Source organism: Dromiciops gliroides, chromosome 2 (genome assembly GCF_019393635.1).
Source record: "Dromiciops gliroides isolate mDroGli1 chromosome 2, mDroGli1.pri, whole genome shotgun sequence".
NCBI lineage: Eukaryota > Metazoa > Chordata > Mammalia > Microbiotheria > Microbiotheriidae > Dromiciops > Dromiciops gliroides.
The window spans coordinates 650,385,909-650,400,965 of record NC_057862.1 but is presented as its reverse complement, the minus strand read 5'-3'; the positions used below and the strand labels follow the sequence as shown (position 1 = coordinate 650,400,965).

Sequence of the window (15,057 nt, the reverse complement as noted above, 5' to 3'; positions counted from 1 at the left end):
TGACGAGCAGCAATCAGGGCGGCTTCATTGCAGTACATTGGAAATATCGGCACTAAGGCAGGGAAAGCCTACCTCAGAAAGCACAGAAGCAGGCTGGGCAAACCTAGCTCTTGTGGCTGGCTCCCAGAGGCACAAGTGGTGGCAAACGTGAGCTCTTGGCAACCAAGGACCAATTTGATTACAGTAAAAAGTCTTCCAGCAGTGGTACGTACTGCCTCCCTGGACACTAGGCCTAACACCATGGAAAAGGACTTGAAAGCATATGGAACAGCTTCAAACACCAATATTCTTAGCCAAGTTTTTTCTTGGGACACCTCAGAGCAAAAAGCAAGTGAGTACTGGTGGAGAGAGTCTCATTTTTCCAGGCTCCAACAAGGCTAAATTTCATGGCGCTGAGAATACTGAACTCGTGTTTTCCCTCAGACCTCCAACAAAATAAGGTGCTAATGGTCAGGACTTTGTGAAACAGAAAGGGACTTGTAGGAGGAAGGAGAAGAAGCTCCAAATTTACTGATGCCTGTAATGGCTCCTGAAGACACGTCGTTTTCTGTAGCTAGGACAGTGACAGGTTTTACATTCTGAGAGATTTACGCTCATTAGCTGAGGTCCATTTTATATCTGTCCTATGTACCCCAGCGGACATACACAATATGCCTGTGTCTTTTTTCTTTCTTCCTTTTTTTGGTAGGGCAATGAGGGTTAAGTGACTTGCCCAGGGTCACACAGCTAGTAAGTGTCAAGTGTCTGAGGCCAAATTTAAACTCAGGTCCTCTGGAATCCAGGGCCGGTGCTTTATCCACTGCACCACCTAGCTGTCCATGTCTCTTTTTTCAACACAACAGTAGGACTAACTCAAGCAGAGATCAAAATCAGGTGGACAGCCTGGCCGGCTGGATCTCCTGCTCCAGGGATGAACGGTTCTAGATTCTTCAGAAGATGGCAAAGAATCACTATGAAAACCCCTGAGCAGAGTGGTGGCAATTGCAGCTCTGAAGTTGGAAATGGGAGCATTGCAGACTCACCCACAGTTACTGTTCCGTCTCTAACATCAATCAAAGAAAACAAAAAATTTGGTAACTTATTGCAGCGTCTTAATTTTGGTATATAAGTGGGCATCTGAAGCCTGGGAGAGGGAGGAGAAGGAAGGCGACAAAGTATATTCTTGGCACAAACTGGATCAGATCCTTCATCAGACCAGCACTTGTGGGTAACCGATGCCAAGTCGTGAGCGAGAGCTCTGCACTCATCCTCTGTGGCAGCAGACAAATATAAATTGCTTACATGTGAACTTTAACCTAACAACAAGATTCAGTTCCTCAAAGTAGCAACTCTCTCCCTCCTCCTCCAGAGGATGGCTACCAACCCGAATGGGTTCAAAGGCCTCTCCCCAGCAGAGAGGATTTCTGAATGAGTAGGTGGTGACGGGCCCGACACAAATCCACTCCTTCCATACTCTTCAACGGTAGGGAGAGAGAAGATGACCATGGAAGCCATTATGGAACGTCTGAATAAGAGTGACAGGAACAGAAAGGCACAAATTCTCCTCTACACCCCCCCCACCCCCCACCCCCTTGCTGGGTGCTAATTTAAAAAAAGGAGAGAAAACCCAGAGAAGGAGAGATTGCAGCCAGAGTCAAAACCTACAAAATGAAGTGCAGTTTCATCCCTAAGATATGATGTGGTCTTGGCTCTCTGTAGGAAAGACTTAAACTTGAAGACAATTAAAAACAATTCCAAATCACTATGAATTCACTTTAAAAGCTACTAAGTAAGATTATCTCTGGGGCCTTTTAAATTTCTTAACTGACTCAAAATTCTACAAACCAAGGTATGATTACTGACAATACTGATCTCTACCCTATCCCCTAAGCACAAAAGCACACTATTAAAAAAGGCTTTCGGGGGCAGCTAGGTGACGCAGTGGATAAAGCACCGGCCCTGGAGTCAGGAGTACCTGAGTTCAAATCCGGCCTCAGACACTTGACACTTACTAGCTGTGTGACCCTGGGCAAGTCACTTAACCCTCACTGCCCTAGGCGGGGTGGGGGTGGGGGTGGGGGGAAGAGAGAAGGCTTTCTCTCATTCTAGTATCAGACATTCTGATACTCACCAGTAAATCCTGGAGTCAAAGCTGCTAATTTTCTAGCCAGGGCATTTCTGCCAATACTTTCATCCAATTTCAGTGGCCGAAGGTGGACTTTAAAGATGGAAGATCTGCCTTTTATATCAGGGGGCCCTGAAAAACAAGCGAGATGGAATTAAAAATGGAATACACTTCACAAAGGTCAGGGCAATGTTGGTTTTCCTTGCTTTAGGAGGCTTCAGGTACAGTGAAATGAGGAGACTGCTTTCTAAATATTATAATGGTGATATACTGCATCAGGGACGTGAATGAATTAATGCAAAAGCACTTGGGATAGAAACAGGAAAGCAGTCCTTGCTCTCAGAGCGCTCACTTTCTAAAAGGAGGATACAACACATACATGGAGTTTCAGATGCAATTCAGAAGGAAAGGCCTCCATTGTCCTCAGGGTGCAGAAGCAAAGCAGACGCTCATGATATGACTACAAAATCCACTCTCAGCTCTTGGAGCCACAAGGGAGCAGTGCTACATACCACCAGATCCCAAGAGTTGGAAGGGTCCTTGGAGGCTAAGCGCTTTATCCACTGCACCACCTAGCTGCCCCCATGCCTATTATTTCTTGCAATTAAAAAAATCATCCTTTCTGAAAATTCAGAATATCAAAGTCTAACTGCCCAGCATTTCTTCCTTTGGCTATGCTAATTTCTAAGAGTTCATATACTGCCTTTAAGGTTTCTGTTGCTTCCATCTTGCCAACCAGATCTTCCATTTGTGGTCAGAATTATAATTAAATGCAAAATTTTTCTTTTGGACATAGCTAAGGTGGGAAATTGTTTTGCTTGTCTATACATGTTTATAATGGATTTTGTTTTTCATGGTTTTTTTCAATGAGGAGAGGTGGGTGGGAAAGAATTTAGAGCAGAAAATAAAATAAAAAGAAATAAATGCAGAATAACCCTTCCTCCGTGTTTACCTTCTGTGACAATGAAACTATTAGTAAGATAAGTAAGAAAAAATTATCAGATGCATATAAAACCAAAAGCTGTTTCCCAAAAGGAATGGTCAAAGGATACAACAGTTCTCAAAAGAACTGCAAACTACTAACAGCCATATGAAAGAATGCTCTAAATCACTAATATAAGAGAAATGCAAATCAAAACAACCTTAAGGAAAAAAAGAAAAACAAAACAAAACAAAACAACTTTAAGAGTCCACCTCACAGCCAGCAAACTGACAAAGATGAAAAAGGATGGGACCAGTGTGTGGAAAAGGGGACGGCAAGCTGGGAACATTAATGTCCTGTAGGCACAACTGTGGATACCCATTCTAGATGTATGCGGATCAAGTAACTAAAATGTCCACTCTTTGCTCCAGCCATTCCACTGCTAGTTAATGTCTAAAGGAAAGGCTCCATACATATAAAAATACTGATAGTGGCAGCAAAGAAATGTCACCGCCCCTCAACTGGGGGATGGCCGAAACTGTGGCACCCTAACATAATGGAGTAACATTATTGTGAAAGAAACAATGAGCATGATGGATATAAAAAAGCCCTCAAAGAACTTAGGAGAAGTCAAGTCAGCAGGGCCAGGAAAATAACAAACAAATGACCACAAAAATGGAAGTGGAAAGAATGGGCACAAAACAGGAGCCACCCAAGGGTGCAAAATCATCAAGAACCAGCTTGGCCCAAAGACAGAGCCACAGGTAGGGGAGACAACCCAGAGCACCAGGTTCTTCCCACAGGTTAACTGGCTTTAATGACACTCTTCTCAAACAATCTCTTTGTGGGTAAAGGGCAGCTCATCACGAAGACAGGGGATTCACACTGACATTTACAGAGCTGGTCGCCCATTACCATTTTTGTCTCTGGAAGTCTTTAGGTTTGTTAGAATCATCTGTATGCTGAAGCCAGCTCATACTGGTAGCTGATTATTAAATTTTCTGGCATTTTGTAATCACTTGTTAAACAGAGCAGTGCACAGTTTAATCAGCTCTGCACCTGTAATGTTATTTGTTACTTTAAAAGAGCTGGTGTCAACTCCAGCAGAGCGTATTTTCAATACATTATTGATTACTTTAAACGACTGTGGCTTTAATAATGAATTATCTCAAAGCAAACTTTAATTGCATTTTGTTCTGACGGTGCCAATACAGTGCTGGGAAGACTGTCTAGAGCAGCCAATGAAATTGTTAGAAGACTTTCCTAAAATCAGCACTTTGGTGCTATTGAAATCATCAGTTACAATTATGTCTTGACAATTCAATAAATGAAATAAAACAAGATGATTATTTTAAAACTTTTGAATAAAATTTAGTCTTTTTCTCTCCAATCTAATAAAAATCAAACTGAGCCAAAAACATGGTTAAAGAACCTGAAATTGAAATGATTAAAATTGATTGAGTCCTGGGACTGAGATGGCTAGCATGTAGTTTATAAGCTGCTACTGTTTTGTATGTTGGCCATGTTCTGCATTGTGTTTTCATTGTTCTCATTCTTTTTCCCATTCTGGTTTGGCTAAGGGCTCAGCTAACAGTAATTTCTTGTAAAACCTTGCTATAGTGACTGACATTCTTGAAGCTTTTTTATTATTTTTCACTTGCATTGCATTCAAAATCAAGTGATATTCAAAGAGGGCAAAATTAATTAAACCCACTATAAGAGGTTTGGAAAATCTAAAGATTGGTACAGGAAAGCAGAATTTCAAGTTGAAGGAAGAAGGAAGGAAGGAAAGTATTTAAGTGCCTACCATTATGTTGCAGCCACTGTGCTAAGCACTTTTTAAATATTACAACAACCTTTGGAGGGAGGTGCCCTTTTATAGCTGAGGAAACCGAAGCAAACCAGAGGTTAAATGATTTGCCCAGGGTCACATAACTAGCAAGTATCTGAGGCTAAATTTGATGACTTTAGGGCAACTGATGCCTGCAACTGAAAATCTGATTAAGTAGGATAAGCTTAAAGAAATTTCATTTAATAACATAATGAATTTAATGCTTTTCCTAGAAATAGACTAGAAAATGTAATTCAACACACGAACTTAATATCATCTAGAAACAATGATGAAAGTATATATTAATTTATTAAAACCATCTACTTAGCTTTATGAAGAACTGAACTACACTATGAACAGCTGGTGAAAAAATTGTATCATTTAAGTGAAATTTTAAAATGTGAAATTGATTTGAACCATTTTTGGGATTTTGTAGATAATGATATAGAATCAAGCAATATTTCAATCCCTCAAATATCTATAAGGCTAAAAAGAGAAAGCAAGGTTATGGTGGTGTTTAAGGTAAGAGAGGTTTCAGATCACTGAATACAATTTGTACAAGGACGAGAAATAGTTGAACAGCACATCATTATGACAGACTTAAATGACAATATATTTATTGGAAAAAGACTCAGGAGAGATTGAGAGACAACTCCATTTGATGAATCAGGGTTGAATTGAAACCTCAGGCTGGCCATGGACACAAGAGTTTTGGCAAAAATCAAAGAAAATTTTTGGCAAGAATCTGCTTTATGGCATTTACACTAAATAGTACTGTACATTTTATTATGATCTGTGAACTGTGTGTTACCTATACTTTATATGAGAAAATTTATAATAAACTTAGGGAGAAATATATACATATAGGGTTTTTTCCTCCTAGCAAGCCAGTTGTGAAACATTTACCAGCACTCCACTGGTTATAATGAACACCATCCTAATCCACAATTTCTATTTTGGATATGTGGATCTAACAATAATTCAGTTTCTTCTAATTCAAATTAGTGGCTAATCAAAAAGATCATCCATATTTGCCTTAGAGATGCATTAATAAGTTGTTTATGTTATCAGAGCACACACCATTTAATTGTAGAAGGGGAAAAAATCATCAGTAAAGGAGAGAGCCAGCATGGAATTAAAATTTCACCAAGGATACTCAGGTAGAGAACAAACAAAAGACAATACTGACCAAAAGGAGGTGAGCAGGGGAAAGAGGTCCCCAATTCACCATGCTTATTTTTCTACTTTAAAATTCCTAACTTGACAGTATCAGGATCTCCTACAAGGAGGCCTCTTACTACACAGCTAATGATTCCAATCAAACCTAGGAAAGAAAGGTGAAGACTAAAGCCACATTTTCCAGACTGAAAATAGCATCATCATTACCAATGTAAATCTGACGGTCAAAGCGCCCTGGTCTCATTAGTGCTGGGTCCAGGATGTCTGGGCGGTTGGTCCCCGCAAGTACCACAACATTGGTGCTGGAGTTAAATCCTAAAGGCAAAGAGAAATGTCCGTTCTAACATCAATTGCTGGGGGTCTGGCCTGGGGTGATGGTCCACACACACAGAAAAGACCGTGGAAAAACTGGAAAACACCGAGTCTTTGCACTGCCAGAGAGGAGTTGAGAACAGTCTCAAGCACCAGGGAATTTCTGAAAAGAATTCCTCCACAGTGGGGAGCTCTTATAAGAATTCCCAGGGGCCTTCCAAGAGCTTTAACCCTAACCCATTCACACCTCCCAATAAGGCTGACTTACACATCCAATCTGGTCAACCCCAGATCTCAATGTGTTGTATACATACAAAAGGTTTCCATCCCTGTCATTCTCCTAGCTCTGTGGCAGAGCTAAACCTTGACTTCACAGATGGACAAACAAAAGCTCAAAAGGCCAGGCTCTGCCAACTGAGCAGCTTTGCCTGGGCCCTGGGCAGAGCTAAAACTCAGCCCTGCACGTTCCCAGGGCTAGTTTGCAAGGCTGCCAATCTCAGTTTGCACCCATTTATCCAGACTCCCCAGCGTGAGTCTCTCCGGGTCCACCAAGCCCTCTGGAATCAGGGAATGAGAAAAAAGGAGGCAGAGGAAGGATGTGCATGTGCTCCCTCTCTCCCCAGCTCTATCCTCAGAGGACGGGCAGGACTCAGAACTGGAGCTATTAAGTCCAGCCCCTCACTTTACAGATGAGCAAAATGAGACTCCGTGAGAGGGAGTGGCCTGCCCAGTGTCATATAACTATTAAGGATTTGACGTTGGCTGCGCTCTGGCTGCAAAGCCACCTAGTTGTCTTCTGGCTCTCCCTTTCCATTCAGTAAGGTAATAAGCATTCACAGGCTGTTCCTATTCAGAGAACTTTTAGAAGGGCTCCCCTCCCACTTCCAACCCCCAATTCCCCTAATTCCATCAAATGCTAAGAATGCTTCATGTCCATCTAAGCTTAGATGGACACTGGTAGTGACACTGAATAAAAGCACCCTTTTCTACTATGCTTGACCAAAAGCCTTTGTCCTTAGAAAATAAGTCACCAGGATGACTTTTCTAGGAAAGCCTTGAAGTGAAATAAGGTGCTAGAGGTGGGCCCATAGACCCCAAGGATTCCCTCAGACTTGAACAAGTACTGACAATATGAAACTCACAGAGCAAAGACCAAAACTGCAGATAAGTACACAGTAACTCACCGTCCATCTCAACAAGCATCTGATTCAAGGTGTTTTCCTGTTCACTTTGCCCTCCGAAATTGCCACGACCTCGTTTTCTTCCAATTGCATCAATCTCATCAATGAATAGGATGCAGGGAGCATTTTTTCGAGCCATTGCAAACATGTCCCTAACCTAAAACAAGACCAGCAATGCCATCATGGGTATGAAGGAGATTCCTTGTATCTTTTAAACCTGCAAGGACTCCAGGGCCTTTTGACGCTTGACCCTTTCCGAAATCCCAGCCCCCACAAGTAAAACGGTGGCAAGGTTAATGATTTTTCCAGGGCTAGAAGCCGTATTTCATTCATCATCAGGACTCTTATGGACGGGTGGCCCTTAGATGGAGAGCCTATAGGCAGCAAGGAGTTTGTGTCCAGTAGATGCAGCATCACAACCTTGTACAGCTGATGGCATTGTCTAACTTACCCTCGCAGGCCCAACTCCCACGAACATCTCCAGGAACTCAGAGCCATTCACAGTGATAAAAGGAACATTGGCCTCCCCTGCAGTTGCTTTGGCAAGGAGTGTTTTCCCAGTACCAGGAGGCCCAGTGAGCATAGCCCCCTGAAACAAGAAGAGGGGAGGCATTAGAGATGTAACAGACTGCTGTGTAAGAGACAAAGACTGGCCAGTAGCAATCACATCAAATGCTACAAGGATCATTCAGATAACTGAAAGCTCTAAATCATGAATACAAGTCCTTACGAGAGATTTCAGCATTCAATATTACTATGAAGCTTTAGCTAAAGGTAGTGGGGTTGAGCAGCTGCCATTCACAAGAGACAAGAGGAGGGTTACATCCCAGAGGATAGGACCGCATCCCAGGCGGGATGAGGGAAGATAGCAAACAATGGCAAATTCTATCTAGGCTGCTTCCTATAACTTTTAGGGTTAGAATAAGCCCATATATCCAGAAGAGAAATAGAGTAAATACCCTAACACTCTAACAAAGAGTCACCTTATAATTATCTGTGTTCTTGGAGGAGGTGACAGGAGAGATGATATTGTGATTAACCTTTGGAATTTATCGATGTATTTAAATCTGAATATGGCTGGATCTGGTGTTCTGGAAACTTACACTACTTCCCAGCAAACAGAACAGCCAGAGTGAGAAGGCCTGAAGCTGGAGGCCAGGCAGGAGAGACTGATTTCCCTCCCCTGAACTCCACTTGGGTCCTCTCTGCCCGAGATGATACAGTGTGGAGGAAGAGAACTGACCTTCGTGCCAATACAAAACACCCATCTATCTCACCTCAAACAAAGCAGGCCTGCTCTCTTTCTTGGATCCCATCTTCCCTGAAAGGTGTAGAAGGAAGTACTTTGCTTTAAAAGGCCTCCTTACTTCATAGTTCGGGGAACTTCCCATACTCTCTGCCTGCTTGGCTCTAGGTTACATTGAAAATCAGAGAGAGGTGAAGAAAGACAGGAAGGAAGGAAGGAAGGAAGGGAAGGAAGGAGGGAAGGAGGGAGGGAAGAAGGAAGGGAAAGAAGACGGGAAGGAAGGAAGGAAGGGAGGGAATAAAAGAAGACAGGAAGGGAGGGAGGAAGAGAAGGAGGGAGGAAGGAAGGGAAAGAAAGAAAGACAGGAAGGAAGGGAAGGAAAGGAGGGAGGGAGGAAGGAAGAGAAGGAAGGAGGGAGGGAGGGAGGAAGGAAGGAAGGGAAAGAAAGAAGAAAGACAGGAAGGAAGGAAGGAAGAAAACTATGAATCTGGTATCCACAGGAAGCTGCAGTATGGATTAATGTATGCTCTATACCTGTACATATGAAATGCTTTGTGTAGCTAGATAGCTATGCAGCAAAGCTACCAGGCCGTACAAGTGGACAATGATTTAAAATATATTAAAATAAGCAAAATCACAAGCAGTCCTGATCTTGCACAGCAGAGACTAAGGGGACTTCCTACACTGGGCCACAAAGACCTGTCAGGCCCCTGACATTTTATAGCACAGAGGAGGGAACAAAACAGAAAACCAGACAGAGCATCCTGACTTTTTTTCTATTGAGAGCGAGCTGTCAGAGACCTCTCAACCTCTACTTCTAAGAACACCCTGCTCTCTGCTCTGGGAGCTGACACACCGAAACAGTCCTGGAGCAGCACCTTTGGAATCTTGGCTCCGAGGTCCTGATATTGTTTGGGGTTCTTGAGGAAGTTCACAAACTCCATGATTTCCAGCTTGGCTTCTTCACAGCCCGCCACGTCAGCAAACCGCACATCGATGTTGTTCTTCAGGATTCTGGCAGTTGTTTCGCCAACACTGAAGAGGCCCCCACCTCGTCCCCCCCTTCCTGCTCCCATTGGGCCTCGCCTCAGAGCATAGAGGAAAATCCCAATCAGAAGCAGAGTGGGAATTAGGCTTTTTAAGAAAGAGCTGCAAAAGTAAAATGAAATATCACAAACATCACTGTCACTGAGAGAAAGGCAACAAAGCATTACCGTCACACCTTCAAAATATAAGAGCCCCTAAAAGTAGCTTGGCTAAATATTTCATTATGCTACGTGACAAATTCCTGTTTTTTTTAAAAAAAAAAGACTTTGGAGTCAGGGTATATGCAATCTTACTTTGCCCTGATTCTGCCATCTCAGAGGGGCTTTAGACATTCCAGCTTCCTGTTTTGTCCTCCATGGAAGTTAGAGGAAATTTACTGCATTATACCTACCATTCCCCAAGGCCCTAGTATTTTACAATTTCAGTTCCAGAGTCAATCCCAGTTTTTACCTTTTCACTCATTACTGATACTAAAGTTCCTGTTTAGGGGGAATGGGAATGATTTAAGAATACAACGGTATCCCTTATCTGGGTAAAAAGGTATTAAAACAAAGTACCCAGAATGACATTGTCTCATTTGTGTTTGTAAAAGGAACTAATACATTACTGAGGCCAATGCTGAATGAACACTCTAAACTCAACACCAATGAGAAGAATGACTGAAATGTCATTCCATGCACTTGTCCATCCAATCATAAAAGACAATACCTATTAAGCACATGCTATAGGCACAGCACTGTATTCTGAACTGTGGGCTATACACAGAAGTGGTCAACATGGTCTCCCCCCTTAAGGAGCTCAGAGCTCATTTAGTTGGCGAGACAAGCCATAATACAGGAAGAAAGTTAAACAATAAACGAGTTAGTAAAGGAATCATACAACACAACAGTACAAGGATATACAAAAGGTACTGGTGAGTACCACAAAAGGTGAAATGGAGAAATCACCATGGGTTTCAGAGGTTAGGTGACCTGAGCTGGGCCCAAAGGAGAGCTACATGGCTAATTTCTTCTATGGCCTCCTTTTATAAGCTTAATCACCTCTTCACCCAGGCATTTTAAATATTAGTAGTGCTTAAACATTGTAAGCCCTCTAAAAAAGAACCAATGCCCAAGCTGAATATGACACCAATCTATGTATGTCCCAAGGGCCCCTTTCTTCTACTTACCCATCACTCTCAGTAGTATAAATCACTGCTGCCTGATTGGCAGCTTCAATTCCCAATTCCCACTGGGCAGATTCCAAATTCCTCTCAAACGTGTCAACACTGCCGATGTTAAACCACACGGATTTCTGCTGAGACCAAGATACTAAAAGCTAATGGGAGTTGTACGAAAACAACCTTAACATACAGCAACTTAGGCCATTTCTCTGAGGTGATCCTTCTATTACTAATGCCTCTTCTTCAAGTAATGCCTCCTTTGCCCATGGTCATTTGATTTCATCACTAAAGACCTGACAATGTATGGGAACTCAACCCTTGATACTATTTCAATAAGCCAGATCTTTCTCCTCTTTTTCCTTTAGGCTGTGGGCTACCTTGGTTAGAACCTCACAGCATGTGATGGTTGTAAACAAACTCCTAGTCTGCCTGTTCTCTTCACCATTCCTATCCCCTTTTGCTCCTGGTTCCTCCCAGTCTGCTGAGAGTGGTCTTTAAAGCTGAATCGAAGCAATGAAAATATGGTTAGCGTCATTTTATACAGGACTCAGAAGACCCAGTTAGTGAACCCAGTTGCTGTCTGGACAAATCAGTATTGAGTTCACATCTCACCTCAGAAGATACTCCAGGAGTAGGAATCACACGCACAAACTGCTTGTTCACAACTTCAAGTCGGTCCACCTAGGAAGCAGAGATAAGCAGCTATACACAAGATACTCTTCTAGCAAAGGAAAGCTTGGCACTATGAACAGAGGACATTCAGCAGCGGAGGCTGGGCATTCTGCCGAGGATCCAACACTACAGAGGCCCCAAACCCTCCAACTTTCTCTAGAAGGTGGTTTAATTCTCCACAGTACTGGATCTAGCTGTTCCTTTTCCTCATTGGGACACTGCTAGCCTGGGGTGTTAATCTATTTACATTTTTAAAAATAGGATCCAATTCTAGAGGAGAAATTAACATTTTGTTCAGCTGAATGTCAAGGAACTAAAGGTCTCAAAATCCAAATGAATAAGAATACATGGAGTATATACCCCTGACACACAGACCATAAAGTAAACCACTTTAAATGGCATTTCTGATCCTAGAAAGTTTAGTACCATAGACCCCTGCTCACAGAAAGCAAGTCTCTCATTAATTTAGCCTAGGGATGAAGTTAATGAAAGGCAGATTCATGTGTTTGTCATCTGCTTCATTAATGATAATGGGAGAAGAAAGGTGTCTTCCTTCTCTCTTACTATACAATTCAACAGACCTTTATTTAACACTCTCTTTGGTCTAAGATTTTGAAAACACAAAGACAAAAACTAAACAGTCTGTGGCCTCAAGGATTTTACATTTTGTCTACAGGGGAAATACACAGAGGGATAAAATACAAGGGAATTTGAGATGCCTTAATAATGATAGAAATTGGAAGAAATCAAAGCAACCTAAGTTACCATCTTATGCTCCAATTAGCAGGACAACTAGGTGTCACAGTGGATAGAACTCTGGGCCTGGAGTCAGAAAGACTCATTCTCCCGAGTTCAAATCCAGCCTCAGACATTTCTTGCTAATAAGGGTGACCCTGTGAAAGTCACTTAACCCCATTTGCCTCAGTTCCTCATCTGTCAAATGAGCTAGAGACGGAAATGGCAAACAACTCTAGTATCTTTGCCAAGAAGACCTCAAAGGAGTCATGAAGAGTCAGACAACTGAAAAACAACTGAACAATAATTAGCAAAAAGAAAAAAAGGAACCCCCCAGCATTCTAATACATTCTTGGTGGGACCACACTGGTTTAAATATTTTGAAAAAAAAATACAGAAATAGGCAATATTGGGGAAGGCCTTCAAATGTCCAACTATAAATCCAACCAAACCTGAAATAACTGATTTAGGTCTCATCTTAGACTTCAACAAAGATCAAGGTAAATATTTCTAATTCAAAAGTATCTGTAACCGAGTTCGTGGTTGAAGCAGGCTGGTGGTGGAGGACTTGAGGAGGAACCAGACCAGGCTGGAACTCTAGACTAGGTAAAACTGGGTGACCAGGATCCAAGTTGCTAATGTTAAAATAGGAAGGAAGAGGAGCTCCGGAACTCATGACATGATCCCTCCAAAAAACATCCAAATAACACCATAGGAAAATTCCCGGAGCAGCAAAACTCACAGAAGAATGTGCTGAAATCATCTTCTAACCAAGAACAGCTTGGAAGGTCAGAAGGAGGGAGCTGCTGTGCTAATACAGGAGTCGAGCCCAACCCCACAGTCACCCTGACACAGATCCAGTCCCAGGAAGGCCTCACCAGAGAAGCAGATCCCCAGAGGCTCTGAATCAACTGAAGCGCCAGTGTTGTCTGAAACTAAGCTTGCTGTCTGGTGAGAGGGCTGAGTCCTGGGCAGAGGGAGAGACTACAGGGGTTTATGCTGGTGCTAAGGCAGAACTTGGATTTTTCACCCCTACTGAGAACCAGGAGGTAGCTTCAAGTAGCAGTGGCCCAGGTGGGAGAGGGGCACAGGCTCATTGGAGCTAACAACCACAACACACAAAGCTGGTTGATTAGCAAGTTGGTCTGGGGTCATCTAAGGACCAGGTAACAGGCCGGGCGAGTGAAGAACCTGATCCTCCTTAAATCATACCACCTGGGACTTCTTAAGCTTGGGATACTGCAGCCTGGAAACAGTGCCCCACTTCAAGGAGCTAAAAGTCAAGTAAAAGAAAGGCAAGACGAGCTGACAGAGAAAGGTGAGGACTATAGAAAAGTTCTTCAGTAACAAGGAAGACCAAGGGGCACCCTCAGAGGGAGATGTCAACATCAGGGCCCCTATATCTAAAGCTTCCAAGAAAAATACGAATTGGTCTCAGGCCATAGAGGTGCTCAAAAAGGACTTTGAAGATAAAGTTAGAGAGGTAGAGGAAAAAATGGAAAGAGAAATGAGGATGATGCAGGAAAGACATGAGAAAAAAGTCAACAGCTTGAAAAGTCAAATTGGCCAAATGGAAAAGGAGGTACAAAAGCTCTCTGATGAAAATAATTGCCTAAGAATTAGGATTGAACAAATGGAAGCCAGTGACTTTATGAGAAACCAAGACACAAAAAAGCAAATCCAAATGAATAAAAAAATAGAGGGCAATGTGAAATATCTTCTGGGAAAAACTGCTGACCTGGAAAATAGGTCCAGGAGAGATAATTTGAAAATTATTGGTCTACCTGAAAACCATGATCAAGGAAAGAGCTTAGACACCATCTTCCAAGATATTCTCAGGGAAAATTGCCCTGAAATTCTAGAAGAAGAAGCTACAATAGAAATGGAAAGAATCCACTGATCACCTCCAGAAAGAGATCCCAAAAGGAAAACTCCTAGGAATATTATAGCCAAATTCCAGAGCTCTCAGGTCAAGGAGAAAATATTGCAAGCTGCCAAAAAGAAAGAATTCAAGTACTGTGGAGCCCCAGTCAGGATAGCACAAGATCTAGCAGCTTCTACATTAAAGGACTGGAGGGCATGGAATATGATATTCCAAAGGGCGAAGGAAATGGGATTACAACCAAGAATCGCCTACCCAGCAAAACTCAGCATAATCTTTCAGCAGAAAAAATGGGACTTTAATGAAAAAGAAGACTTTCAGATATTTGTGATGAAAAGACCTGAACTGAATGGCAAATTTGACTTTCAAATACAAGACCCTAGAGAATCATAAAAAATTGGAGCTGGGGGGACAGACCTGGGGTCGGACAGGTGGGCGCTGGTCTTGGTCTGAAGCCAGGTTTGGGCTGGGGATCCCCCTGGGTCCAGGGTGATGCGTTGTCCACTGTGGTCACTTAGCTAGGTGTGGCATCTTTAGGGTTAAATTGAGGGGTGAAGGGAATTCATTGGGGGAGGGGGGAGGGCAGAGGTGAAATCCCTACATGATAAGTAACAGGAAAAGGCTTATGAGTGAGGGAAGAGATGGAGAGAGCAGGGCAGTAAATGAATGTTTACACTCAACATAAAAGGCTCATAGACCTTAAACTCATCAGAGCTGCCTCAAGGAGGATCTAATAGACACACCCAACTGGTGGAGTAATCTGTTTAATCTGGGCAGTAAATGA

General features: G+C 42.6%; 1 protein-coding gene across 2 annotated transcripts in view; it reads right to left on the bottom strand.

Moving 5' to 3' along the window:
* The window catches only part of LOC122740026 (AFG3-like protein 1), a 40,673-nt gene that overhangs the window by 10,649 nt on the left and 14,967 nt on the right, over positions 1–15,057 (bottom strand). For both annotated transcript variants that reach the window (XM_043981798.1, XM_043981799.1), the window contains 7 exons: positions 11,597–11,665; positions 10,991–11,115; positions 9,654–9,924; positions 7,981–8,118; positions 7,533–7,686; positions 6,244–6,351; positions 2,111–2,236 (listed from right to left, as the gene is read on the bottom strand). In XM_043981798.1, the coding sequence (XP_043837733.1) occupies positions 2,111–2,236; positions 6,244–6,351; positions 7,533–7,686; positions 7,981–8,118; positions 9,654–9,924; positions 10,991–11,115; positions 11,597–11,665 (991 nt within the window). The remainder of the gene's footprint in view (positions 1–2,110; positions 2,237–6,243; positions 6,352–7,532; positions 7,687–7,980; positions 8,119–9,653; positions 9,925–10,990; positions 11,116–11,596; positions 11,666–15,057) is intronic.